General features: G+C 54.1%; 1 protein-coding gene across 1 annotated transcript in view; it reads left to right on the top strand.

The window, feature by feature from the left end:
• Positions 1 to 25,441, top strand: part of Nptxr (neuronal pentraxin receptor) — a 36,920-nt gene extending 11,479 nt beyond the window's left edge. Inside the window, exons 3-7 of the mRNA XM_036207596.1 lie at positions 7,789 to 8,654; positions 17,026 to 17,242; positions 18,969 to 19,216; positions 21,144 to 21,323; positions 21,657 to 25,441. Coding sequence (XP_036063489.1) covers positions 7,789 to 8,654; positions 17,026 to 17,242; positions 18,969 to 19,216; positions 21,144 to 21,323; positions 21,657 to 21,881 — 1,736 coding nt within the window. The 3' untranslated portion in view covers positions 21,882 to 25,441. The remainder of the gene's footprint in view (positions 1 to 7,788; positions 8,655 to 17,025; positions 17,243 to 18,968; positions 19,217 to 21,143; positions 21,324 to 21,656) is intronic.
• Positions 25,442 to 27,803: the final 2,362 nt, after the last annotated feature.

The following is a 27,803-nucleotide window of genomic DNA, read 5'->3' as shown; positions in this document are numbered from 1 at the left end:
GGTTTACTGCTCCTGCAGAGGACCTGAGTTCAGTTCCCAGCACCCACACGGTGGCTCACAATGGTCTGTAGCTCCCATTCCAGAGCATCTGATTCCCTCTTCTGGTCTCCAAGGACACTACTGAATGCTTGTAGTTCACATAAATTCATATAGGCACACATGTATATATAAATTAAGAAATTAACAGCTTTTAAATTGGTTTATTATTACTGTGTGTATGTGTCATTGAAGGCTTGTGCATCCATGGACACATGTGGATGGAGGTCCGAGGCCAACTTTGTGGCGTCAATTCTCTCCTTCACTGTGAGTTCTGGGGACCCAGCTCAGGTCCTCAGGCCTGCGTGGCAAAGCACTTTTACCTACTGAGCTACCTCTCCAGCGGTAAGAGCTATTTTGAAGTATGATCTGACCTGGCTGCTCCAGAGGGTTGGGGGCACCAGGAAAGGGGCACATGTTCCTATCCACGGAGCTTAAATTAGACGGATCCACGCACACATGCACCCCTCTGGAGATAAGTTGTGATGGGAACTCACTGTAATCAAGCAGCCAGCCAGAAGAGGCTTTGCCCAGCGGGAATGCTGGCAATTTCCTCTCTGAAGAGTGTACAGAAGCACCACAACGAGCAGCCACCTTCTGGCACCTTCCAGGACTTCTAAACTCTGGAGAACCAAGCCAGGTGGAATTCCCCATCTACCCTCCCCCGAACACCGAATGCCCATGCCTGAGAATGCAGAGGTATCTGGTGAAGGGAAGATCCGGTTGTGCTCTTTGTGTTTGTTTTGCTTTGTTTTTTCAAAACAGGATTTCTCTGAGTAGCCTTGGCTGTCCTGGAACCTTTTCTGTAGACCTGAGCCCACAAAAGACTCTCTCTCTCTCTCTCTCTGGATCTCTAGCCCACGCTGGTCTCAAATTCACTATATAGGCAAGGATGACCTAACCTGATACTCCTGCTTCAACCTCTCAAGTGGCTTACAGCCACGCACCAGCATGCCCGGCTCATTCAGTGCTGGAGACCAAACCCAGGTCCTCATGCATGCTAGGCGAGCGCTCTACCAAATGAGCTACTCAGCCTGTTTCAGCACCTGAAGATTCTGGTAAAGGAGGCTGCAGAGACAACTCAGTTGGTAAAGTGCCTGCCACACAAGCCTGAAGGCCTGAGTTTGGATCCCCAGCATCCATGTAAAAACCTAGGTGTAGTGGCACCTGCCAGTCACTCCATTGTTAGGGGTGGAGGGGGGTTGGGCAGAGACAGGCAGATCTCTGAAGCTCATTGGCTAACAAGCCCAGCCAAATCTACTAGTTTCCCTAGTCAGTGAGAACCCACCTCAAAAGAACATGGAGATCGACAGAGGAAGACACTTTACAATCGACGTCCGGCCTTTCTTGTAGATACATGGATGTACACGTGCACTGCACACATGAGAGAATCTAGTAAAACCCAGAGGCGACTGAACACATTGAGATAGCACCAGAGGTCGGAAAGATGGGCGAATTGACTGGCCTAAAGAGGCAGCCATTGGGCAAGAGGGAGGTCATTGCTGCCAACAGCGTGCCCAACACAGCCCTTCCTGAGTGTCTATGCACACTCTTCTGTTTTGGTTTTTAGAGACAAGGTCTCACTAATGTAGCCCTGGCTCCTGGAACTCACTCTGTAGACCAGGCTGGCCTCAAACTCACAGAGATTTGTCTGCCTCTGCCTCCCACGTGCTGGGATTGAAGGTGTGAGCCACTATGCCAAGCTTCTGTGGATATGCTTAGCAGGCCCTTCAGCCATGTCCTCAGATCCTGCTCCAGGCACTGGACTTTTTGCCGGCGGGATGAGACACAGTGTTTCCCCACAGCCTGAGTCTCAATGTGTGGATTTGAGCGTCGGCTCCTCGAATTAGCCATTGAGTGACCTGAAACCGCTTGCTTACCCGCGCTGTGCTTCAGGATCACCGTCTGCAGCATAGGCATGTTGGCAGCAGCACGGGGTTTCCTTGGGGTTTTGTGAGGCTTTAGTACAGCACTTTGGAGCAGTACCTACAGTGCCTTCTCATGAGATCCCCCCTCCTTGTCACATGCCTCTTCCTGTTAATCCTGCAAAAAGGTATCCCTCCATGCCTCCTGTTTTCAAATTTGAAAAATAGCATGTGGGTACCATCGGCTAGTGGCGCAGTTATGGCGGGAGGTAGGCGGGCTTTAGACAGGAGAGACCCAAGGCTGGAGTCACCTGAGACTAGCCCAGGGACAGAAGCAAGAAGGGCCTGGCTCACAGGGCTTCCCACCTGCCCTGACCTCCTGTGCTGTTCCATTTTCCAGCCAGAGAGCTTCCCTAGCCTGGCCCCCATTTTTAGATTCACCCTGGGTACAGGAAGAACCAGATGGCATTGAGAGTTGCTGCCAGGCACCTATGAAGGGCCACACAGGCAAGGTCCTGGGGCCTTCCCTTGCTGTAGCCAAATCAGGGCTCTTCAGACCCATTTCACAGACAAGAAGGGATGTTTCCCAGGCTCTAAAGGCAGTATCTGCAGAACCCCAGGGCCCCTCCATCAAAGCCCCCTTTGTGTAGAAAGCAGACGCACCTGGCCCTGCTCAAGGACAAAAGACCCATATGTGGGAACCAGCTCCTGGACCTCACAAGTACATGCAGGGCTCAGTGGGTAAAGGTGCCTGCTGTGAAGAGCGATGGTCTGAATTCAATCCCCAAGACCCTCATGGTGGGGAGAGCTGACTCTTGCAATTTATCCTTGACCCCCACATGTGTACACATTTCTATCTCCATCACCCAAAATAAATGTAGAAAAAATGTAACCATCCACACAAACCATAGATTATCGCGAGAGACACTGGCGAGGGGCCACTGGGCAGGAAGGGAGGGGCCGTGTGGCCACCAGGGCTCAGGGGACTGTGCAGGAAGAGGCCATTTGTCAGGACATTCACATAGGACAGGAATGACAGGTGGTAGTGGGAGATAGTGATTGACAGCTGCCCATTAGACCCCAGGACAAACACTGAGCCTGAGTTCAGCTTCCCCAGGTGGGGACTAAACACTGGGAAGCGTGTAGCTGCAGCCTGGCCATGGTCAAACCCCATAAGGCAAGACTCAGGAGGAGGAAGAGCCAGTGTCTAGGGGCTGCAGGGAACCCAGCCTATCCCTCAGAGCAACAGAGGGCAGTCTTGCTGGCCCTGGTCCCACTGGCCTTTCTTCTCTGGGCCTGGCCTGGATTCTGCACAACTCCAATGGCCCTGCCAGCACAATACACTCTTCCTCCCGCGTTGGGGCCCCTCCAGAGCCTGCAGGAACAGATGTCCCCTTTCTGTCCAAGCCTATGGCTGGGTTGGCTTTCTAGCTGCTTCCAGGAAGCGGAGCGTCTGGGTGGAAATCTCTTGGCTTCCTCAGGAGGCATGCTGTCACCCCCTGGCTTCCATTCTCTTCCCTTTTGATCTGGGCTCCTCATCCCAGCATCCACTACAAATGTGCAAACAGTTTTGGGCCCCAGCAGGGCCTTGCTTCCCTCCGAAGAAGCTGAAGTGTATGGAGTCAGACTTATAAATGAGTCCCAGACCTCGAGTCATAAAGGAGGCAAGAGGGTACCAAAAGAGGAAAGTAACACTGGGCACCTAATCCATGCTTAGGAACACACAAGGAAGCAGGTAGCATTTACCAGTCATCTTCTGAATGCCAGGCACTGTCCTGTGCCCTGGAAATACAAAGCAGTGTGGTAAGAAATGGAGCCTGGGGCCCAGAAGATGCCTCAGTGGTTAGACGTGCTTGCCACCAAGCCTGATTTGAGTTCAATACCCAGGACCCATATGGTAGAGGAAAAAGAAAACAAACCCCTGAAAATTGTTCTCTGATCTCCATACATGTATGTGTGCATGCATATATACTTGAGATAGATAGATAGATAGATGATTGATAGATGATAGATAGATGATAGATAGGTAGATAGATAGATGATAGATAGATGATTGGTAGATGATAGATAGATGATTGATAGATAGATGATAGATAGATAGATAGATAGATGATAGATAGATAGATAGATAGATAGATGATAGATAGATGATTGGTAGATAGATAGATGATAGATAGGTAGATAGATAGATGATAGATAGGTAGATAGATAGATAGATGATAGATAGATGATTGATAGATAGATAGATGATAGATAGATAGGTAGATAGATAGATAGATAGATGATAGGTAGGTAGATAGATAGATAGATAGATGATAGATAGATAGATAGATAGGTAGATAGATAGATGATAGATAGGTAGATAGATAGATAGATAGATAGATAGATGATAGATAGGTAGATAGATAGATAGATAGATGATAGATAGGTAGATAGATAGATAGATGATAGATAGGTAGATAGATAGATAGATAGATAGATAGATGATAGATAGGTAGATAGATAGATAGATAGATAGATAGATACGGAATAAAACAGTAAAGGGAAAAGATATGGTCCCTGCATCTGACCCTCTGAAGGAAAGTTCTATGCAACATCTTTCCTTACTCCTCATGACATCCTGTCAGTAGGTACCACTAATTCCACAGCTCTGATGGGGGAGGTGAGACAGCCCCTGCCAGAGACCAGACCTCATGGAGACTATAATGCATGGTCCTTACAAGGGAGAGGTGGCCTTCTTCCCCATGGGAGGAAGGGGTTGCTTTGCTCACAGGCACACCCTCGAGGGGGACATCAGCTCCAGTCACTGGGAGTGTGAGCCTCCCCATGCAGCAGCCCTGGAGACAGGAGATGGAGCTGTGACAGCTGGTCCCAGCCAGCATGCAGACTGAAGGCAAAATTCCCTCAACCTAATGGAATGGAAATGAAGAAGTAAAAAATGAGGCTTTCTGGGGGTGTGTCCCGGTATACAGCTCCTGTCTTAACATGCGCAGGGTTCTGTGACCACAACTAGAAGAAGAGAAAACAAGAGATGCAAGACTTGTGATGGAAATGGGGGAACTATTAGAGTCTTAGGGAAGGTTCCCCTGACCATCCCTGCAGGAATTCTTTGTTAGGAGAATGGCGATGCATTCCCAGAGGAGATGGGTCCAGCCTCAGCACTCTGCCCAGAGTAGTGGCTCTGCCTGTGGGGAAGCTACCTCAGTGAGTATTCTCTAAGAAGCAACTGGGGATTGGGGAAGGGGGGATGTGCTGAGTGCTAGGGCTAGAGAGGAATGCTGTAGGCTGCCATGGACCAGTGCAGAGATGGGAGGTATTGTGGTGCCTGGGACATTAGCAGTTTGAGATTGCTGCAGGCACAAGGATGGAAAGTCGAGTTATGCTCAGATTAGCAACTCTCCATCTGTCTGTCTGACTCTCTCTCAACAGGCTCTCATGAAGTTCATGATGACCTGGAACTCTTGATCCTCCTGTCTCCACCTCCCGATTACAGGCATGTACCACAATTACAGGCATGTACCACACCCTGGCTTTATGTGGTACTTACTGGGGATTCATGCCTGCCCGCCAAGCACTCTCCCAGCTGAATTACCTCACCAGCCCAGACAGAAGCCTTTGTGTACTCTCACTATCCCTCAATTTACAAAGGAGAGACCCAGAGGATGTCAAGATGGCTTGAGATTCACCTCACCTGCAAACTGACAAGTTAGGGCCAGGTTTGATGGTGAACATCTTTAGTCCCCAGCTCTCTGAAGTAGAGGCAGGGGGATCGCTATATGTTTGAGGCCAACCTGATCTACATAGAAAGTTCCAAGCTAGTGAAGGCTACATAGAAAGACCTTGTCTCAAAAACAAACAAACAAAACAAACCAGCAAGCTAGCAGGTGTCATGGATGCTGGGGAAGAGTCTTCACTCACATCACGGAAGTAGCATTTACTGCACATAGGCAATAGCCCCCTCCCTGTACCTTCCCAGAGCAATGCAGGCAGCCTAGATGGGCACACACAGTAGGTCTGCAGTACAGCAATACACTGTGAGCTAAGACAGCCTTAGTCATCTTTTGATGGGCCACAAGCTGACCCACCCCACTGTGCTCCCGGAAATGTGAACTGTACTCTGATCAGCAAGCAAATCTGCTCTCTGAAGGCAACATTCACTGTTTTCCTAGGCCATTTACCATATAGACATCCCTGAAAAAGATAGTCCCCGACAAGAGCTGGGATGCCACTGGCAGGTGTTTAAGCAGAAGGGTGACTCATACCATTGGCTTAATAGTCATGCTAAGCCATTAATAGACCAGTTTAAACAAGATTCAACTCCAGCCCCTGTACTCATCTGTTCTGCTGTCTCCAAACTCTTGGGGTGGCTGATATAATCACATCACAGTTAAGGGTGCTGCTCTTCATAGCGCTTCCTCTTGGCCTCTCCCAGCCTTCCTTGCATCTCAAAGAACATTTTCCCATGGGGATTTTGTCTGCCTGTCTGTCTGCAGGGACACATTAGAATCGGCTGGGGTGCTGGTGTCTTCTTTACCCCCTAAGGCTTTAGGGGCCTCAGTGCTTGACATGACCTCCAAAGATCCGAGGCTAGCTCTCCAGTTGAAGATGCTTCCTCTGAGCCATGCTGCCTGGGCTGGTTTTTACTAGCTCCCATCCACTCATACCGGCTCTGGGTGCTCATGATGAGCAGATCCTACATTGGCTGGATTCCTCTGCTACTTACCACTCAGATCTGGACAACTAACCTTGACTTTGGAGGTGAGTGAGCAGAGGGGACATATCCCCATGAGTGTGGAGGGGAGCAGATTGGAACACACGCCCATGGGACACTATGGGGTGTCAGTGGCCCGGTAGGGTCCCCCAGATTCCTGGGGCCTAATACCCCCTCAGGAATGTCCTTGCCTCCCTTCCAATCATGTCCACACTGGCATCTGTGGAGGTCAGAGAGTTTGAGATGGCCTTTGATTCAGGTCAAGGCTTGGCTCAGAACTTAGTGAACAATTCCCATGAGCCACAGGCTGCAGTAAGAACCGTCATGGCTTCCCAGAGTTCTTTCAGCCCAAGAATCCACCCCAGGCAGAGACAACCCACAGAACGATTGGGGCTGGGGCTGGACTGGACTGGAAAGGGTGGCAAGTTTTTTAAAATATTTAATTGCGAAGTTAATTTTCAATAGACTATATATAGACATTTTAGACACGATAAAGTAACACCCCCCCCCCCCACACACACACAGCCCACTCCTGCCTGGTCCTGGCAGCACCAGCTTGCTTCCCACCTGTCACTCTGATGGGGGCTGCAGTGAGCTAGGGGGTTCTCCTCTGGGAACCTTGATGCTTGCAGGCCCAAGGACTCGGAAGGGGGTGCTTCTGATAGTCCCTGCCATCCTAGGAGTGAACCCTGTTCTGCTAGGAAGTTTGAAGGTGGCAGGTGACACTCAGGTGATCCCAGCAGAAACAGGTTAGGTTAAATCACCTCCTCACCCTCGGGTGCTGTCTCTTCTTTTCTCCCCAACTCCCACCCTACTAGTGCTGTCCAGGCAAATGCTGCTCCAAATGCATACCAGCTGCGTGACCTTGGGTTGCCACTTGGCCTCCTTGGGTATCAGTTTCCTCTTTGTATCAAGAGCATGCTCACGTTGAGGCTTAACTACAACCGAGCCTGCATCATGCGGAGCCCAGAGCCCTCAGTTTCCTCATTTGTATCATGAGCATGCTCACACAGAGTGTTAACTGCAACCGAGTCTGCAGCATGCTGAGCCCAGAGCCCTGCAGGGGCTCAGCTGTCCACATTCCGGGGGGACCCGGAGAGGACCAGAGCCCAGAGAACAGGGTCGCCCTGGAACCCAGCCGCGGCGTAGCCATCCAGTCACCGCCCTCCTTGTGAGATGAAGTCCTGGGCGTGGCGCACGCACCCGGCCTCCCGGCACGGAACGGGTGCGGGGCTGGGCCTCCGCCGGCCCCGGGGGAGCGAGTGGGGCGGGGCCGCCGCGCCCGCCTTCTCCTCCTCCCGCGGCGCGGGCTCAGAGCGGCGGCAGCAGCGGCCGCGGCGACATCTCCGGCTCCCGCTCCGGCTCCCGCGCTCCCGGGCCCCGCGCCCCGACCCCGCCGCCGCTCCTGCCGGGGGCCTCGCGCGCCCCCTCCGCGCTTCACGCTGAAGTTCCTGGCCGTGCTGCTGGCCGCGGGCATGCTGGCGTTTCTCGGTGCCGTCATCTGCATCATCGCCAGCGTGCCCCTGGCGGCCAGCCCCGCGCGCGCGCTGCCCGGCGGCACCGACAACGTCTCGGCCGCCGGCGCCCCGGGCCCGCAGCGCAGCCTGAGCGCCCTGCACGGCGCTGGCGGCTCGGCCGGGCCCTCGGCGTTGCCCGGGGAGCCTGCTGCCAGCGTCTTCCCGCCGCCGACCGGGCCCCTGCTCAGCCGCTTCCTCTGCACGCCGCTGGCCGCCGCCTGCCCGTCGGGGGCCGAGCAGGGGGACGCGGCGGGCGAGCGCGCAGAGCTGCTGCTGCTGCAGAGCACGGCGGAGCAGCTGCGCCAGACGGCGCTGCAGCAGGAGGCGCGCATCCGCGCAGACCGGGACACCATCCGCGAGCTCACGGGCAAGCTGGGCCGCTGCGAGAGCGGCCTGCCGCGCGGCCTCCAGGACGCCGGGCCGCGCCGCGACACCATGGCCGACGGCGCCTGGGACTCACCGGCGCTGCTCCTGGAGCTGGAGGACGCGGTGCGCGCGCTGCGGGACCGCATTGAGCGCATCGAGGTGAGCAGCGCGCCGTCGGGGGACACAAGGTGTGGGAGGGGGCACTGCCCTAACTGCGACGCGCGGGTCTTGGATCTCCCCTGCTGCCGTCCGGTCACCCGGAGCACGTGGCTGGCACCACGGGAGCGTCCTGGTCCGGATCCCGGCTGGGATCCTGGCACGATGACCGAGGCACTCGAGTGGGAGGATGGTGACCACTTGTAGTGGAAATTGATTAAGAGGCAGGTGTGGGGATGTTTGGCACGTACGAGGCTCTCCTTAGATGTCCTTCTACCAGAACCAGAGCAGCACCCGCCCCACACTCACTGCAGTTAGGAAGTACTCCTCTCATGCCCAAGGGTGCCCCATTAACACCAACCTACGCTCCCCGCACCACCTCCCACCCTCCCGCCACGCCCAGCTTTATATACCTGAAGCTCTGGACTCTTGGGGAGTCAGCGGCTGACTCTCCAATAGGGACCCACTTAGCTCTCTCCTCGTCCTTTTCCAGGTCAGATTCAGGAAGCCCGGGCAGTAGGGACCCTACTCTGGGTTGTATGTGATGCTAAGCCCATTGATTGATTATACCTATGGTTCCCTTTCTCCCTGTTACAAATTCCCAGTCCGGGGAGACAAATAGATTGGGCAGGACAAACAGCCAGGAAGCTTCGGCCATTCCCAGGCGTAGACTGATTTCCAGACACAGTTAGATTGGCGGCAGAGAGGAGAGATATGGCGAATGCTTTGGCCCCTGCTCTCTCCCCGAGGCTGAAGCTGGACGGAGGTGAGAAGAGAGCCTGAGAGAACTAAATGGGGAGAGAAAGTATGCATATCGCTTCAAACTCAATCTGGGGGTGCAGGAGGGGATATCCATGACCCTAGCCCAGAAGACCACCAGGAAGTCAGCTGCTCACACCCCTACCTTCAAGGTGTTGGGCCACAGCCTTCCCTCACCATCCCCAAGGCTTCTCTACTCCCTTTATGGAAGTGAGAAAATCCAGCTCCAACCTCCTGAGCTGAGCCCATGGGGGGGCCAGCCAGGCCAGCACCCCTCTCCCCTGCCCAGGGGTAAAGTTCCAAAAAGCAAGAACAGGAAAAAGACCAAATAAAAAGCTCATAGTCTGCAGGGAAGGGCAGCCTCAGTCTCCTCACCTATACAATGGGCATCGTGACACTCTGTCACACCAGACAATCCAATCCCAAAGACACAAACATAATTGTGAGCAAACACTCCCTTTAAGAAGATTGTATTAAAATGCTGGGTGGTGGTGACGCACGCCTTTAATCCCAGCACTTGGGAGGCAGAGGCAGGTGGATCTTTGTGAGTTCGAGGCCAGCCTGGTCTCCAAAGCAAGTTCTAGGAAAGGCGCAAAGCTACACAGAAAAACCCTGTCTCAAAAAACAAAAAAAAAAAAAAAAAATATACTAATGTGAACATCATTGGATCCCCCCCCCCCCAGCTTTCTCTTCTGCCCTGGCCCTGGCACCATAGATGGCACAGGTGGCCCCTCCCACGTCTGTGACTGGTAGAGCTGGGCTGACCCTGGCCCTGCTCCCTGGCACTTGGCTATTGGCAGGGTGGGCCTGCTGAGGTGGAGGGATCCTGGCACCTGGATTTTGGCATCGGGTCAGCTTCCCAGGCTTGGGGAGCCCCGGCTTCCCCACATTCTCCTCCTTGTGTTTGCTGAGTGCAGTGGACATGGAGCTACCAGGTCTGGTTTCTGAGCTTGGCAGCAGCCAGAGTCGATCTCCTGGGGTCACGCTGCCACTCTCAGTGGGGACTCACACACCTCTAGGCCACTGACATATTTCTCCCTTCTCTTCTCATCCATTATGGACAAAAGCCCCAGATTTACAGGGTCTGCTGTCACTGATGCTGTTCCCCTGAATCCACTCTTGCTAGTGTCCCCAGAGGTCATGACCCAAAGGGGTTTCCAATCTCTGCCTTGCTGGCTCCTTTCAGACATCTGACCCCTTTCCCATACCACATATCTCTCCCCTCCTCGGCTTCTAGATGCATCTCCCTGCCCCCTCTCACTGCACCCCAGCATCTCTGTCTGCTTCTAGGTCCTTCTTGGCTCTCCTCTCGGGTCCCCTGGGTGGGCAGAACCACACCTGGAGACTTCCAATGCTCACTCCACATGACCCACAGATCCTGCCCACATCTGTATGTGCACTCCCAGCTGCCTCTTGGCTGGTTCCCTTGCCTCCAGGCACACCTGGGGGTGTTCCTACCCTGGGTTCCTTCGTGGGGGCACACTCCCCAGCCTGAATCCAGCCATCTGCTTGAATCTGATCTGGTTCCTCAGCCTTATCTCTCAGGTCTCTCCCGTCTTCTCTTGGGTCAGTCCAATTCCCCTACACACACACACACACACACACAAAACAAACAAACAAACAAAAACCCCACACCTGCTCTAGACTCCTTCCTCCCAAAGGCTTTCCCTGGCCTGACCACTCCTCACCACCCACCTGTGTACCTCTGGGTCACCCCTGCCGCTTCCAGCCAGACCTGACTCCAATAGGGGGAGACACCAGACTGTCCTCCTCATACCCTCCTCAGGTGGGAGCCACGTTTGAAGACTTCCGAGAAAGCATTGGGGTTTTTGTTTTTAATTTTCATTGTTCACTGAAACTAGTCAACAGGTTTGGGAAGAAATGTCTCAATCCCACTATTCCCTCCCCTTTTGCAGCCCCCCGATACTAGTCCACCAGCAGGCCTGGTAACGGAGCAGGGCAGAGTTAACCATTTTTCCCATTATCACTAGCCTCTGTGGCTGGGGATGAGCGCAAGGTGCCTCTGATTCTTCCCTTCTGCACGCTGCGGCAGAGTTGTTTCCTCTTTAGTCTGTTGAATGGAGCCTTTAGCTGAAGTCCCTGGAGTGCCATTCCCAGGTCAGAGGATGTCGGCTTCTCCTGACTGTGGCCAAGAACCACTTTCCAAAGGAGCTGGTCCACTTCCGTGGCATCCGGCCATGCCGGCGTGTCCCGGAGTTCCATTTTTGTGCTAATGTGTGGATAGGGTGAAGACTCAGGATTGGTTTAGACAGAATTTCTTTGACATCACCCCTGTCCTCCATTGCCCTGGCCCCATTCTGGAGCAGAGCCACGGTGAAGAGCATCCTGATGGGAATCCCCAGCGGGTGCTGGGTTCAGGGAAGCCACGCTTTCTGATATTCTAACAATGATCGTCTGTATTACTAAGCACTTACCGTACATCAGGACCTTCACATCATCTCATTTAATCCTCCCTTCACTCTGTGGAGGAGAAACTGTTCGTCTTGTGCAAGCAAACCAGACTCAGAGAGGTTAAAACACTGGCCCCAGGTTACCCAGCATCAGAGCCTGGGCTTGACCTATCGGTGGCTAGCTCCAGGGTCCTGTCAGGTTCTTCAGGTTGATTCTACACTCAGGAATCAGACATTCCCACCTACAAGACAGTGATCGAATCCAAGTGATTCGCCTTCATCTTTGGGTGCTAAGGGCGAGCATGGGGCTGGCCAGGTCTTGGCGGCTCCCCTGGGGCTGCCAGGAGCAGCTTGCCCTTTTTAGGTATGTATTATACATTGGCTCCTTCAGTCTCTGTCATGTGAAATAGGCCATGCACGCTTCTGTCTTGGGGAAAAGGGACCTGAAGACTCAGAGGGATGAAACACAGGCCGACCTCTGCCCCTTGCCCCTGTCAGGGTTCCCCTTTGTAAAGACTCTTCAGGGAGGGGCTGGCGTGGAGTTCCATTGGTAGAGCGCTCGCCGAGCATGCGCAAGGCCCCGAGTCCAACCCCCAGCACAGAATAAACGGGGCATTATGGTACACACCTGTAATCCTAACTCTACGGAGGTAGAGGGCCAAAGGGTGAGACTAAGAGTTGTTTGTGTGTGTGTGTGTGTTTTCTTGATTTTTCGAGACAGGGTTTCTCTGCGTAGTTCTGGAACTCGCTTTGTAGACCAGGCTGGCCTCAAACTTGGGGATCCACCTGGCTCTGCCTCCCTAGTGCTGGGATTAAAGGCGTGTGCCACCATGCCCGACCTATTAATGGGATTTGCTTGTATTGGAACCTTGAGTGGCTTTTGTGCCTGTGCCACGGAGTCAGGTGTCTGTGGCAGCGGCCACTTGTCACTGTGCAGAGGCACCATTCCCCGCTAGCCTGTTCTGAGGACGGACCTTCAGATTCTGCCTAATTCTGGCTTGAAGCTGCTGTGAACACTGTGTGGTCTCTTCGGGTGGCCATCAGCCCTCCTTTCTGCTGGCCCTGTCCCCACAGTGGGATGCCTGGGTGCCAGCAGGAACATATATTTAGCATCTGTAGGTACTGTGACACATTTTCCCAAAGTGGCTGCAAGTCTCCACGCCCACCCAAGAGCCAGCCTCGCCCACCAGGCCTGGTCATTCGCGAGCTTCCCTGAGCCGGTGGGTGTAAAGCACTCGGGCCTCGCGTGGTTTAAATGTGTATGGTTCTGCTAATTCATGATGGCAGGCGCTGTGCCACTCTAGAAGTCTTTCTCCATGGTGGGATGAGGTCAAAGGTTAAGCTGCTCACAAAGGAATGAACTTGACAGGGTGACTCCAGGAGGGTTTGGGTGTCTTATCCCGGTTGAACTCTGAGGACAACGTTGAGCCTATGTGTCTGCCATAGTTCTTCTACCTATGGGGAACAGGATCAGAGAGGCCAAGGGACTTGTCCAAGGCCCACAGCACGGTGGGGCTGAGCCAAAACTATTGCCTCGATTTCTGAGTCAAATGATCTGGGATGGGGGTTCCTGTCTTTGCTGAGGACACCAGGGGAGGCTCAGTCTCCTCAGGATTGTGCACAGGTGCCTCGGGTGGCTTTCTGATCAAGCCACTCAGCTCCGACATCTCCCTTTTCCCTTAGTAAAGATAATAGTAATGGTAACAACTGCTCGAGGGCCATCTCTGGTCCTGCCTTCCATCTCACCACTTACGAGCCAAATGTAGGAAGTATTAAAAACACGGCCTGACTTTCACAGACCACGGCCGTGAGGGTTAGAGTGGTCAAGCAGCTTCCTCCAGTGAGAAATCCAACAGCAGTGCAGACCGCTCGGCTGAGTTCATGACTGTTGCACACACCGTGGCTGGGTGAACGCGCAGATGAGGGCTCAGAAGCCCTGAAGGAGCTTGGAACCCCGTTCTCTTCTTGGAGCATCTTGGCTGGGGCTTGAGAGAAGCTGCCATCTGGGAGAGCAGGAGCTCTCTCGGCGAGGATGGGGTGGGGCAGAAGAGTATTCCTGGCAGAAGGAACAGCATGTGCTGAAGCCTCAGGGTGAGACGGATTTGGGGTGTCGGGGCACGGGCACCTCATTCTGAATCAACCATCTCACCCCTGCCTTCTGCCTGAGCCCCCCCCCCCTCAGTCACCTGGCATCTGACGGTGCCGACGGCTGACCGTCCTGTGCCTAGCTTTTCTCCTGATGTAATAATTTGACAGATGGTTTCGGGGCTGGATATGGGAAAATGTGTTTCAAGATATTTATTTACTTATTTTTGAGATGGGGTCTCATGTAACCCAGGCTGGCCTTGAACTCCATGTATAGTCAAGGAAACCTTAAGCTTCTGACCCTCCTGACTTCACCTCCGGAGAACCGGGGTCCCAGGGTGTGTACCACCGCAAACGGTATGTGTGGTGCTGGGGCCCTCTGCTAACTGAGCTGAGTCTCCAGCCCCTTTAAGGCATCGTGTTGGTGGCAGTGACAATACCCAGCTCTCCACCCAGCTCCCAGACCTGCTCCCCCGTGGGCTTGGAAATAATATTGCTCTTGTGCTGAGAGAGAAACTGAGGCACAGCATCTTTTAGTAACCAGCCACTCAGCTGGAGTCAGGGTGTGAGCTGGATATATGGGCACAGTTGGGCGGAGAGGCCTGTACTGCTGTCCCCAGAACCTGGGCTGGGCAGGCACCCTGAAGTCAGGCCCTCCCTCTACGCCTGTCCCAGAAGAAGCAGCCGCTTGCATGGAGCCAAGGCAGCTGGCTTGCCTGCTTCTTTCCGCACCTCAGCCGTGCCACACTGGCAGGATTCTCCTATGGGGCCCTCTCTGAGACTGCCCACAGTGTGACACAGCCTGCCTTTCCTGGCTTTCTCATGGCCACTGAGACCATCCCTTTAGGTTTTCCTAGCAGCCGGGGCAATGCTACATACCCACTTTGCAGAAGAACAAACTGAGACTCAGAATGTGAGGGTTGGTACAAGGAGTGGGCACGGGACTGCTGTGTGACATTAGGCAGACAGCCCACCCTCTCTGAGCCTCAACACCCTGGTCTCTAACTTTAGTCCTCAGGAGGTAGGAGCAGCTGAGAAGTGTTTGTCCCATGTCTGGTGTCAGCAATGCTGCTGCTCTTGGCGTTGGGTACTAAGGAGCCTCCCACTCCCACCGCCCCTCCCCATTAGCTCGTGATGGCTGAGCTGGGCCTAGAACCCTGGGATTTGGCTCAAGGCCCAGATATAATAAGCCCTACCACCGACTCTCAACAGCCCACCTGGAGTCCAGCCCTCCCTTCCTGCTCTATCAGGCACTGAGTGGGGGACAGTGTGACATCATCTCCGCTGTCCCCCTACCATCTCAGGCTGGGGCCCACTTGGCACAAGGCCCAGAGCCCACGCCACACAGCCTGCGCCTCTGGCAGATGGAAGGGAGGTGGGGGCGTAATGTTTCTCTGATTCACATGCTGGGGTGGGGGAGATGCTGCAGCCCAGCCTCGGAGCCCCCTCCTCCCTGGCCTCCTGGTTCCACCAAACAGGAGCTTCCACAAAGGACAGCTTTGTCCACTGTCCCTGGCCACCTGTGGGTCTGTCCCCTTGAAAGAAGTGGCCACACCCTGCAGTGTCCTGGTCACTGCTGGAGGGAAGGGGGAGGGAGGGAGGACCCCCAGCTGGAGACAGGACTTGAGCCTCAAGGCACTGGCTCTGCCCCTGAGGACAACTTAGCGACGCTTTCAACCTAGGTGACCTAGCCCTGGCCTTGCTGGTCATTTTGCTTGGTGACACTGGACATGCTTCTTCACCTTTTCTGTGCTAAGGAGACAAGTGTGTCCCTTGTGTTGATGGACTCTGGCACAAGAGCTGCTGTGGTATCCAGTGATGTGGCCTCCAGCTGCGGAGGGGCAGGGCCTCACCCTTAGCGCTGCTACTGTCCCTCATGAGCAGGGTAGTTCTGTCCCCGTAACACCCCATGTGAGAACTGTGGTCAGGACTGTGATGCACAGGGAGAGAGGCCCATAGCCTGGCTGGGGTGTGGGTCAGCCACAGGGTTTTGGGTGCATGGGTTGTGTTGAAAGTCGGCAGCAGGGTGCAAGCCACACCCACCCTCTGGATCTCTCACGGCAGGGAAGCTCAGTGGGAGTCACAGGGAGCCTGCAGTCACTAAGGGCTCAAACAGCTCTCCTTCCAGCTCACCAGCAGCAGCCACATGCTCCTCTCAGCTCCCTGGGGATCCCTGCACCCTCCCTATCCCATCTGTCCCCAGCTCTGCTCATTTGTCTCCCACATGAGATGGGAGGTTTTCTCAAAGGACTGGAGGTCTTGGGCTAGTTGAAACTTAGCCCTCGCCTCTGCTCAGAGAGTCCTCCCAATTCGTTCATTGACCAATCATGAATGAGCACCTGCTATGTGCCACAAGCACCTACTATGTTCAGGAACACCAACTGGGATGTAGTCACCAGAGAACGTCCTGTCCAGAACCTGTGGCCTTGCCTGGCTGCCTGCCTCAATTCTGCCTACTAGGATTTAAGACAGGATGAAGAGGGACTATGGACACTGTCTTCATCCTGGGCTGGATAGCGTCAGAGCCTGCCTTGGGACGCCCTGAATGAGATAGACTTTGGTGCCAGCAGGCTCTGTTTATTGGTATTTGCCACATAACCCTCCCCAGAACAGTTCCAAGATGACAGTACAATTGTCTCATGAGGAAATACGTTCAGAATAGTCTACGGGTTTTCCCAGCATCACACAGGTGGTTGGTTCCCAAGCTGAGTTTAAGTCCTTAGCTGTCACTTGAGTCCGGGATCGTTACCACAATCCCATGATAATGATACCAGAGTCCCATCCAGAAGGCTCTGCAGCAGGCATGTCCTAGGAGGTCACAAATGCATCATAGCAGGCCCTGCCCCCCCTCAACTATGTTCCAGCCCTTAGAGAGGGATTTGTGTCATGGGGCCCAGCCATAGAAGGCTCTAGAAGCCTCCAGTGTGATGCTTTTCCACTCCGAAGCTGTGCTTGCGTGAGTTCTTACTCCCTCTGCCTTCCGGCTCTGCGCCAGCTGCCCGCCTTTGCTCCGCTTATCGCAGCTTCGCCTACCGGAAGCCAGGCTCACAGTGGTGGCCGGCAGAGTGGTGGCATCTCCATGTGACATCACCACCATCCTTCCTTTTCCTCTGGAGCAGCAGGAGCTCCCGGCCCGCGGGAACTTCTCGGCACCAGCCCCAGCTGTGCCCACCGCCCTGCACTCCAAGATGGACGAGCTAGAAGGCCAGCTGCTCGCGAAGGTGCTGGCCCTGGAGAAGGAACGTGCTGCCCTCAGTCATGGCAGCCACCAGCAGCGACAGGAAGTGGAGAAGGAGCTGAGTGCCCTGCAGGGTCGCGTGACAGAGCTGGAGCATGGTAGGTCCCAGGGTGCAGATGGCTGAGCTGCCAGGCCCTGATCTCTGGCTGCAACTTCCAGAGGCTGTTGAACGTGAGAGAAGGAGCCTACTGGGGGATTGCTGTCACTGTCAAAGCTGCTGACAGTTCATTGTCATTTTCTGGTTCTGCTGTGTCCGGAAGCTGGCTGTGCGATGACAGGCTGGCTGATTTAATCTTCACTAACGGCAGGCTTTTTCACAGGTAATGAGAATGAGTTGGAGAGAGGTCAAGTGACTTGTCAAAGGTCACACAACCAGGGAGTAGAGGGTCTAGACTGTAATGGCTATCTGTTGTGTCTATGACCTTGAAGCACAACCCCTAGAGATACTGCAGGTAATTGTCCTACCTACCTATGACCTTGAAGTACCTGACCCTGGGTTGTGGCCCTGGGGCTACCCTCAAGACATGAGATGCACATGCGCAGCGTTTTTCTCTTCCTCGGGATAGGGACGACCCAGGCAGATTTCTCGAATTACTTGACCTATGACCAGATCCTTCAGACTCATGGCCTTGCATTTAGCTATTTTTCTAATTTATTTTTCTATTTAGCACCTTTTTCTAATCTGCCAGCCTGAGGTCATTTAATTAACCCCCCATGCCTGGCACTGCCAGGGGTCAGAGAATCACAATGGACAGTGTGTAGGTACATGTATCAGGACTCCTGGGTTCCAAGTCTGTCACAGACTTGCTCTGTGACCTTGAAATGTCATTTCCTTTCCTCAGGCCACACTGTCTTCACCTGAGAGATGGGGAGCGGGATTAGGGACATATGAGTTCTGATGGGCCCCTGTGAGGGCAAGTTGGGGAGACCAGGGAAGCTAGGTGTGGCTCAGGTGTCTTCCAGAAAGAGGGATCTTAAGCCAGCTCTGGAGAGCAGAAGCAGAAAGTACCTGTGGGAGCTAAGGGGCCATGCTGGGTTTCAGCTGTCGGGGAGCAGTGGACCTGGGGAGCTCCAGGGAGGCACCAAGTTGAGTACTTGAACTGTGGCAGCCAGCGGCCTTCCTCCCCACTCAGTCCAGCTACTCCCCACCACACACATACCAAGAGCCCTGAGGACCAGGAGAAGTACCTCTTAACTGCCTGCAGGACAGAGGAGGGAGGTCGTGGTAGCCCCCCCTCCCCTATCACCTCCCATCCTGGGGCCCCATGCCTGTCTCTATACTGAGTTGAGTCTTTGACTCTGCTCAAATCCCAGCCCTGCCACTTACTTTCTCTGTGACCTTGAGAAAATAACCTCTGTGGGCCCAGGTGTACCTGAAGAATGAGGATACCTTTTGAGCTTGTGAGGAAGTGACATACAGAAGGTCCTTAGAACCAGAGCACCACAGAATGCTTCTTAAGTCGGTGAACAACGTAAATAGTCATGCCTATAACTAGTATTTGATGAGCCTACCAACCCTCACAGTGTGGAATGGAGGACGTGTCATTAGCCCGTTTTACTGAAGAAATGGACGCCCAAGGAAGTTGCCTTTATCTCATTGAGACTCACAGATCAGAAAATAGTAATGGCAAGATTTGAACTCAGGACATCTGAAGTCCAGAGTCCCTGGACCTCATCTAATCACACCTCAGCCCAGAGGCAAAAGTAGATGAGGTGAAATCACTTGGCACTCCCACCCTCCCCACCTCCCGCATGCGCCCCAGTGGACTGGAGCCATTAGCCCTCATTGCTCAGTGTCCACTGACCCTGCCCTGTCCCCTCCAGGGTCCTCAGCCTACAGTCCCCCAGATGCCTTCAAGGTCAGCATCCCCATCCGCAACAACTACATGTATGCCCGCGTTCGCAAGGCGCTGCCTGAACTCTATGCCTTCACCGCCTGCATGTGGCTGCGCTCCAGGTCGGGTGGCTCCGGCCAGGGCACCCCGTTCTCCTACTCAGTGCCCGGGCAGGCCAATGAGATCGTGCTGCTGGAGGCAGGCCCTGAGCCAATGGAACTGCTGATCAACGACAAGGTGGGTGGAGTCTAGGACACTGGGCGGGGCTTGGGGCCCAGGGGCCGGAACCGGTGGGCTCTGCATCCCAAAGCACAGTGCCCCGAACTACCTTGGGGCTGAATGTGGGTTGACACTATTCTCCTGTTCACCATATTCAGCATACATTAAAGACCTACTGTATGCTGAGTTCGGTTCTGGGAATATAGACAATCGACAATCCTGATGCAGGGCTGGCTGAAGTAGGGGAAACAGGCTGACTTCCAGGTCACATGGCTAGAGGCAGGCCTGCCTACAGGCATCGGGAGCCCTGTGCAGTTTCCTGAGTAGGGGAGGAGGGGCGGGGAAGGGGGGGATGAAGAACTACTAAAGGGCTTGTCTGGAGAGAGGCGGGCTGCTGGTGATCCCCAAAGCAGATACTACAGGTCACACTCTCCTGGGACCAGCCCACAAGCTATACATCTGGGAGCCCCACTTGGTGTCCAAGAGACAGGAGGCAGTGGCCCAGGGGGTCATTGTGTTGCCTTGGGGTCCCAAGATCACAGGGGTGACCAGGCTCCATGTGAGAAGGCTGTCCTGACCCCTTCATCTTGGCCTACCTCCGCCACCTGGCAGAGGGCAGCGCTAGGCTCTCGAGATGGAGAATTCAGCACCCTGGACAGGGTACTGCGCAGTCCCCTTTGTTCCTGCCGGCGGCCCTTCCCCGCTCCTTCCTCTGTGCCTTTGCTCGGCTGGAAGCACCAGCTTTGCTGTCCCAAAGCTAATTCCATGTCCTTGCAGGGGGCTTCTGTCAGCAGGTTCTCCCCCCGACCCCGCCGGCGTCCCCTGCAGCCTCTTAGCTCGGACATCTCACGACTGTGATAAAATGCCTGGCCCACAGTTCCAGGCGCAGTCCATCGTGGGAAGGCAGGGCGGCAGGAGCAGCTGTAGCTGTGAGGGCCAGAGTGTGAGGAAGCTGATCACATTGCATCCACAGTCGGGAAGCAGAGATGGATGCGGGCTCTCAGCCGGCTTCTTCCTTTTTATTCAGTCTGAGAACTGCAGCCCATCAGCCACATTTGGAGGAGGCCTTCTTCCTACTAGATCTCTCTAGAAACTCCCTCATAAACAGTAATGCCCAGAAGTAAGTCTTCTGGGTGATTCCAAATCCAGTCAAGCTGAGAGTGGAGATGAACAGTCACAGGCAAGGTTGTCCCTGAAGCCCTGCTCTCACATGCAGGCACAATTCATTCAAGGCCATGTCCAGATCCACCCTCTGAGTCTGGAATGGGGCCTGGCACCCAGCAGGCATCAGAGAATGCCTTATGAAGTCGTGATCTCAGAGAACTTGTGAGATAAAGGAGCCCTTTAAAGCCACAGACAAGTGGCTTTCACCTCACAGACCAACGCCAAGCCATCAACAGGCTTCTGGAGCACCACGGAGCAAGAGTCCCAGGTTGCTGCTAGGCTCGTGATTGATTAGCCGTATCTGCCTTGGATGCAGGAAAAGGCCGTGACTGTGTATGCTCTCTCCCACTTTGCAGATGAGGCCCTGAAAGAAAAGAACAGCCTCCCCAAAGTCACATAAGGGATGGTGGCAGATCCAAGGCCAGACACTGGGACCCAGCCTCTGAGTCCAAGGCTCATTCTGTCCCAGTGAATGAGCACCCCCCCCCCCTTGTGTGCTGGGCACTGTTTTAGATGTGTAAGGGAAATGGGTTTGTGGACCCTGTCCCTACCATGGGTGACCTTGAAGCCCTGAAAACCAAAAAGATAGTCCCTGTGACCCGAAGGGAGGTGCTTGGTGGGGTCATGTGAAAAGAGGGAGAGCAGGGACAAGGAAGACCATGGATGGAATGCAAGTCAGGCCTCGGAGTCTGTCCCCAGAGGAAAGCTGTAAGGCCGGCTGCAGAGCCATCCCACTTCTCCAGCTTTGGGCCTCTCACCTGGGTTTGCGTCCTGTGTCCAGGTGGCCCAGCTGCCTCTGAGCCTGAAGGACAACAATTGGCACCATATCTGCATTGTCTGGACGACCAGGGATGGGCTGTGGTCTGCCTACCAGGACGGTGAGCTGCGGGGCTCTGGAGAGAACCTGGCAGCCTGGCACCCCATCAAGCCACATGGCATCCTTATCCTGGGCCAAGAACAGGTAAGGCTCAGGTAGCGTGCACCCCCGAGTCATTACCCCCCTCCTTCTGGGTCCCCTGACAAGGAAACGAGAGGAATTGAAAACAGCAGCGAGCATCCTGTTTAAGCCACCAGTTTGCAGACGGGTAGCAGAGAGCTAAGGAGGTGCCATGGAGTGGTGCTGGCACAGGGCATGAACCTTGGGAGTGAGGCTAGAGCCTTGAGAGGGAGCATCCTTGGGTGGGGCTAGAACCTCGGGAATCTGGCTTTGGCAGGTGCAGACCTGGCAGGATTGCCTCTTTCCTTGTCCCCTCATTCCTGTCTCTCTCCTTTCTTTGTTGCTCTCCCGGCCCAGGATACCCTGGGGGGCCGGTTTGATGCCACCCAGGCCTTCGTCGGTGACATTGCACAGTTCAACCTGTGGGACCATGTCCTGACACCTGTCCAGGTCCTGGGCATGGCCAACTGCACTGGGCCACTGATGGGCAATGTCCTCCCCTGGGAAGATAAGCTGGTGGAGGCCTTCGGAGGTGCAAAGAAGGCCACTTTCGACGTCTGCAAGGGGAGGGCTAAGGCATGAGGGGCCACCTCGTTCAGGGCCCTTCCCTTGCCTGTCACTTCGGGGACCTTTGAAGGGGCATTTCCCTCCTCAGCCTGTCCATGTGCTGGTCTTCCCTCCTACCACACTCCTGGCCGTACCTTCCACTTCCCATCACAGGTACCCACACCTCCAGAATACCCTGCTCTGGATGGATGTCTCCTCAGCCACCTGGGTAGGGACCAGTATCTCAAGTCAATTGGTCCAACCTAGGGGAATTGAGGCAGTTCCGCTTCCTGGCAATGTGTTGGCTTGATCTCTCCCCTCACACACTCTGACCTCCCACCAGTTACAGAAGACCCCACTAATTCCAACAACATCCCCTGAGGAGTTATGGGTATAGGTGGCCTTTGACCCTCTCATTCCTTATGCTTCAGGCCTACATCAGGCCGTAGAAGGGATGCCAGAGATGTATGAGATCAGATCCTCCTTGTCTGTCTTCCTCAGTTGCCCACAGGGCCTACAGGATTATTGCTCTCACTGCCCCCCCCCCCCCCCCCCCCATCCCCCCCACCCCCACCCCCGCACCAGTTTCTTTGTGTGTTGTGGTTTGGATGTTGGTTTGATTTCAGTTCAAGGCTCACCTCAGTTTCCAGGATGTCCCCTTCCCAGCTCCCACCTAACAGCTAGGGACCAAGACCTCAGAGGCCAAAGGGCTCTAATCACCCCCTGTACCCACTGGGCAACGTTGCCCACCAGCATGTTTGACCATCCACCCCCATGCCCAAGATAGGACCTGGGTCACTCTAGCCTAGGCTGAGAGCATCCAAAGCAGAGCTACTGTGACCCAGGAGACATTTTCTTGCCAGAGCCTGGTGGCTTAGCCACCATATCAGTTTCTTCTGCATGGTTCTGGAAAGGCTGGAGGATACTGAGGGAGAGAGAGGACCTCATGTTTCATAGTCAGTCCTGCTGCTGACTTCCTGTGTGGCCTTCTATAAAAACCTGCCCTTTCTGGACCTGGCTTTCCTCCTTTGTGAGTTGAGGCCATAGTGTTTGTTGGTCGCTTCTGAGAGCGCCACATTTAGAACATGATACCTGGCAGACAGAGCAGGCAAGGACAGCACTGAAGGCCCGGTGGCTTAGCACAGAAGGTTCTGGAACTGGATAGCAGATGGGATCAGGCTAGGCAAGGGTTAGGGTCACAGCTGGCTCAAAGGTCAGGATCAAGAACAAGGTTCACGGCAGACCAGATACACATAAGCATTAGCTCCTATTGGACTTCACCCTTGCTTTTCTGAGAGTGTCTCAGCTAGTGGCTTCCTGGTTCCTGTCTGTGAGTCCTTACCACCTACCCCAGGAGCATAGAAGAATGTCAGTGCTGAGAAAGGCCGCCCATCGTAAGCTCTTGCTTGTAGTAGATGGGGAAGAGCAGAGAGAGGGTAACACACTTGTCCATGACCACACAGCACAACATGGCAGGCCCAGGGCTTCTGAATCCCTCCTCAGTGCTCCTCCCTGTGTATCATACTGCCTGTCCTTGAGGATCTTGAGCCCAGCTTATACCTGTGCAGGGAGGCAATTGAGAGGGCACAATGCTTTCCAACAGAGCACTAGAACATCTTTATGGGACATCCAGCCTCAGAGGTGAGGGTAAGAGCCAGGACAGATAGATGACCGAGGATGCAGTACCCTCTTGGTCCTCTCCTAAGTACTGGAGCAATGGCTGAATCAGTGGGCACTGGTGCCCCCCCTCTACCCCCACCAGCTTTTGTCCCTGCCTGTGCTCCTCATGGCCATTCAGCCTGGGACATGACGCAGGAGTGGGAGGTTGCAGCCCATGCCAGGGAAGCGTGTCCAAGACTTGCGTCTGGCCTGCAGATCTCTGTTTCCATTTTGAGAGCAGCTACATGGCTCGGCACCTCCATCCCTGTCCCCTGAAGACAGTTTCAGTGGCTTCACCCAGACCTGCTGAGATCCCTGTTGCCCAGTAACAGCCAATGACATCAGCCCCAGGGCTGGGTCAAGTGTCTGTCATTCAGGTTGTTGCTGGGTGACAGACAGCTGGATTCAGAACTTAGACCTCAGGGACTCTGAACCTCATCAGGCTTTTGCTATTGTTCCAGAAGAGGTTGCTTTAGAGGAGGCCTCAGAGGGCAGAGTCTTAGGAAGGATGTGGCAGAAACTGCCGGGTCATTTGAGCCCACCAGACACACCATCCTGATCCTTTCTGCTTTGTCACAGTGGTAATGAGAAATGACACCTCAGCCGCATTCCCGTGCCAGGTCACCCTGGTTAAGCTCCTACCACCTCCCATCCCCCGGAGAAAGAAATGGAGACATTGGGGCCTGTCTCTGAGTGTGGATCACTAGGGAAAGGGCTGGCTCTCTATTTCTCAAGTCCCCACCTGTTCTATTGTGCTATGAATATTCCCTGAGTACGTGGACCCCTGTTTGGATGCCTCTGCTGCTCCCAACAAGACATCTGTGACCCCGAGCTGCCCCTGGGTCTGACTTGAAGATGGAGCTGGGCTTTTTAGGCAGCCCTAGACACTGCAACTGCAGAGGGCTCCATTTGCACCATCTGGTTGTCCTTACAGCACAGTAACAAGGTAGGACTGTTCTCAGCCTGTGATGCAGGAGAAAAGGATGGGGCTCTGAGAGGGTAAAGTAACTTGCCTGTTATGAATTAGCCAACTGGTAACAGTGCAGTTTCTATTTGGAGGCAGGTTCCATGCCCAGAGGATGGTGCCACCTCCTTCAGAGTGCAGAAGGAGCAGAGATGAGGTGTGGGGCTCAGGGTCAGTGAAGAGTTTCTCACATATGCTCAAGCCTCAGCCTCTATCTGGGCTGCAGTTTGCAGGGCAGGAAAGGAATGTCTCTGGAGTGGAGGCAGGAAGGCAGGCGGAGGTGGCTCCTCCTCAGCTTCCTGTTCTGGACAAGGCCTATGCCAGGTGCTCTGAGCTGATCTCTGCCAGCTTCCCCATCTCTGAGGCATGAAGTGGCCTCTCCCACGTCCCAAGGCATCATCTCACTACAGTTACACATGAACGGGGACCACAGACAGGAGCATGAGGATCTGTGGGAGGGAACTCAACCCTTGGCTTACAGATGGGGAAGCTGAGGCCTGGCCAGGGAGCTCACATGACCCTTGAGACCCCTCTACTGTACTTCATTGTCTCCGGTTCCCCCAAAACTGGGCCTCACCTACCTGTAAGTCCCAGCACCTTTGGCCTGAGGAAACTGGGGAAGTGTCTTCTCCCAGATAAGGGCCTCCTCTCCTCACCCCTTAATTCCAGCTGCCTGCCACCCCAGATCCCACTTCTCACCCTATCCCCTGCCCCTGCTGGGTGGGGAACTGGCTCCTTCCCAGACTGAGCAGCCAGCGAGAGAGAGCATGTGAAGTTATCGCCATCGGACACTGTGAAATGAGTGCCCTCCACTGCCCTCCTCCCTCCTCCCTCTGCTCTATTTTGTATATAAGTGACATGAGATACTTTGTGTGTGTGAGTGTGTGTGTGTGTGTGATCCGTGTCATGGTTTTGTTACCATTTTTGTTTTTGTAAATTTGAATGTTCAAAATAAACATGTGGTTTACTCGGAGGAGGCTCTTCTTTAACCTGGGAGCTGGGGGGCGGGGGACACCCTGACCCCCACAGAGCAACATCTGCCCCTAACCTGCCCCAAAGCCTCAACCATCCATACATGCCCCACACATGGCCTTGCCAATTCCACTGAGCTGGACTCAGACGTACAATTGCCCAGGGTTTCCGAGGAAGGCTGCATAGAACCAAGTCCCACGTGGAAAGTGCCCCAGTTCTAACTCGGCTTTGGCCTCATTCCCAACACCCCTTCCCCACCTGTGCCCCAGTTCCAGGATCCGGGTCTCTGGTGCTGCTTAGGACCCAATCTTCCTGAGTCACATGCCCAGATCCCAAGAGAGCTGCATCCCTTGGGGGCCTTGGGAGGTGGTATAAAAAGAGAAAGACTATGGTCTCACGGCCCCTCTGCTTCTCCATTTTCCCTTTCCTTCCCTCACCAAGTTTTGTCTAGGCTCATCTGGTGCCCCTGACCTCTAGACTGCACTCAGACCGGCACCAAGGTCCACGCCATCGTAGGGGGAACTTACCAGCCTGGAACTAGTCCCTGCTGAACTTGACCTCAAGTGGTGACCTTTGGAAAACCAGGGCAGAGGGGCAGAGTTGGGAGATTGTGCATGCACTCAGACAGAGCTTCCCAAACTCCCAAGAGTGGATTTAGCCCTGGAAGAAACACACATCACACAGGAAAGCCATGTTTGACGCTGCTGAGGCCTCTGAGCATCTGTGAGATTCCAGGTTTGTATTAAAATACAACCCAGGGAGCCGTAGGCAGATACACCTGGAAAACTGAGCTGCCGGCCAACATGCCTTGTTTACCCCATCTTTCACCACGTTCCTGGCAAACACCCTGTCTGCCTTTGTCCCACTGAGCTGGCAATGTCCCACCACCCAGGGAAATCCCCTTCCACCTGCTCCACACCTGTGCTGGCAAAAGCAGCAGGCAAACCCGGGGCTCTGTAAGCATTAACTACACAAATCCAAAAATGGCCCAGGAGCAGCCATCCCCTCCTGCCTCTGTTCAAGGTCTTGCTGTCCTGAACAGCAACACCATACCATTTTGGTGCTCAGTCTACAACCCTCTTCCTCAGTCCTGCAGGCTGGAGGGTGATCTTTTTCTCCCAGCCCATCAAAGGGCCAGGTTGATGGGCCAGTCCTCAATACCATCCCCAGGCCTGACGATGAATTATACCAGCCTTGTTCTCGGCTCCTTCCTGCCACACGAAACTATGTCTGCTTCTCTCAGAGGCAATAAGAACTGGATCCACCAGTTTGACCTTCCCAAGAACCTGTGTCCTGAACCCTCAACTCCTTCCTCCTAGTCGGCTCTGTCATTCCTGTAGGCATGCAGGTGACCAAGTGTCTCCTTCCTTAAACAGGCCTTGTTTGAGCTTATACTTGCTGAGGTTTCAAATCCATGGGCAGCTGGCTCTGTCATTTCTGGGTGGTAGTTGAAGCGGAGCATCATGGTAGAAGGGTGTGAAGGAACAAAACTGTTCCCTCTTGGTGGCCAGGAAGCATGCTTGGGATTGGGGGCAATACACCATTCAAAAAAGCATGTCCTGCCGGGCAGTGGTGGCGCACACCTTTAATCCCAGCACTTGGGAGGCAGAGGCAGGCAGATCTCTGTGAGTTTGAGGCCAGGCTGGGCTACAGAGTGAGTTCCAGGAAAGGCGCAAAGCTACAGAGAAACTCTGTCTCGATAAACCAAACAAAACAAACAAAAAAGCATGTCCCGGGGCTGGAGAGATGGCTCAGAGGTTAAGAGCACCGACTGCTCTTCTAGAGGTCCTGAGTTCAATTCTCAGCAACCACATGGTGGCTCACAACCATCTGTAATGAGATCTGGGCCCTCTTCTGGCCTGCAGTCATACATGCTGTATACATAATAAAATAAATAAATAAATAAATAAATAAATAAATGAATGAATGAATAAATAAATAAATAAATAAAAATGTCCCAATGACTGACTTTTCCAATCAGGCCCCACCCTGAAATAGCCCAATAGTCATAAGTGCAGGAAATGATGGGAGTCAGTACCTTCTGAGCCAATCACCTCTCAAGAACATCACCAGCTAGGGACCACCATGAATCTCTCAGAATACTTTAGACAACCACAGCATCCCCTTGAGCCAATACCCTCTTCTAACCTCATGTCTTTGTTTCTTTTGTTATAAAACTTCATGGAAAAGCAGGCCTGTTGTTGGTCTGGGAGCTCACTAGAGTGCCTGCCTAGCACTTACAAAGACCCGGGTTCCATCCCCAGTATAAACCAAGGGTGGTGGCAGATCTGCAAGTTCTGGAGGAGTAGGGAGCTGGCCCCAGCTGTAGAGCATCATCTGTGGGACCCAGGTACGCAACAGGT

The sequence above is a fragment of the Onychomys torridus genome, chromosome 16, assembly GCF_903995425.1.
Source record: "Onychomys torridus chromosome 16, mOncTor1.1, whole genome shotgun sequence".
Classification (NCBI taxonomy): Eukaryota; Metazoa; Chordata; class Mammalia; order Rodentia; family Cricetidae; genus Onychomys; species Onychomys torridus.
The sequence above is the reverse complement of the archived record's forward strand: the minus strand, read 5'-3'. Positions and strand labels throughout refer to the sequence as shown.